We start from the raw sequence: 1,118 nt of genomic DNA on the forward strand, positions 1-1,118 counted from the left end.
TATATCACAGATGGTATATGTGTTCGACAGTTTGTCATTTAAGAATAAGTACAAGGTACAACGCTCAGGCCTAACTTATTTAAAATATCAATTCTTAAGTGCTAAGCGCACGCTGTATTAAAAAGTGAAATAGAGGTGTGTCTTAAGTCATTAACGATCGTTAAAAAAAAGAAAAGAAATATGCCGTTTAACATTATTATAAGAGATAAGGAGATTTTATATGTACATATACAACTTACAATGGATTAGAAAATTCAGTGCGTTTGAGAGAACCTTTTTACACAATGAAGGTTACTCTATTTTTGGGCGGATACGTCCTAAGAGGCGGAGCAACATTGCTCGCCTGGTCTAAATCATTATTAAAGTTAGCCAAACGTTCGACGTCGTCGCGAATGAAGTACGCCGGTTTGATGTTCTCGATTGAGATCTGCCGTGACGTACCATTGACGTCGATTTCGTAAACTCTGTCAGATGTTTTTTTAATAACCTTGTGCGGACCTGTGTAGAGTCGCTCAAGAGACTTCCGAGCGAAATCTCGAAGAAATACATGTGTACATGAATCTAGACTTTTATACACTAAAATTTTTCGTTTGTGTTTGTGCTCTACCGGGATAGGCTTGACCGAACGCATATGTTCGCGGAATTCCTCAAGGAAAATTTGAGGGTTCGGATTAAAATCTTCGGGAAGAACGAATTCTCCTGGAATACGCAAAACGGTACCGTATACAAATTCGGCAGGAGACGCGCCGACCTCCAGCACGTTAGAGCGGAGTCCAAGTAGGACTGTTGAAAGAGAGTGTGACCATTCCTTGTTGGGGTGGCACATTATAGCGGCTTTTAGGGTGCGATGCCATCGCTCAACCATGCTGTTAGAAGCGGGATGGTAAGCTGTGGTGTGAACCCTGTGACAGCCAATGAGCTGCAAAAGCGCGGCGAAAAAACGAGACTCAAATTGACTAAATTGATCGATGGTCAAAGTTTCGGGTCAGCCGTAACGCGCGACCCATTGTTCTACAAAGGCTCTGCAAACAGTTGTTGCTTTGATGTCCTTGAGAGGGATTGCCTCAGGCCATCGAGAAAAGCGATCAATGATGGTGAGACAATATCTGTACCCATCG

The 1,118-nt window shown here is 42.6% G+C and overlaps 1 protein-coding gene across 1 annotated transcript; it reads right to left on the bottom strand.

Moving 5' to 3' along the window:
- Window positions 1-277: 277 nt before the first annotated feature.
- On the bottom strand, window positions 278-865 carry LOC117180523. Its single transcript, XM_033373021.1, has one exon. It carries the CDS (start codon window positions 863-865, stop codon window positions 278-280), a length of 588 nt encoding a protein of 195 aa, XP_033228912.1.
- Between the last annotated feature and the right edge of the window lie 253 nt (window positions 866-1,118).

Source organism: Belonocnema kinseyi, chromosome 9, assembly GCF_010883055.1.
Source record: "Belonocnema kinseyi isolate 2016_QV_RU_SX_M_011 chromosome 9, B_treatae_v1, whole genome shotgun sequence".
Lineage (NCBI taxonomy): Eukaryota > Metazoa > Arthropoda > Insecta > Hymenoptera > Cynipidae > Belonocnema > Belonocnema kinseyi.

Excerpts from the sequence above, each read along its gene's own strand:
- LOC117180523 (XM_033373021.1), bottom strand. The coding sequence starts at position 865 with ATGGTTGAGCGATGGCATCGCACCCTAAAAGCCGCTATAATGTGCCAC.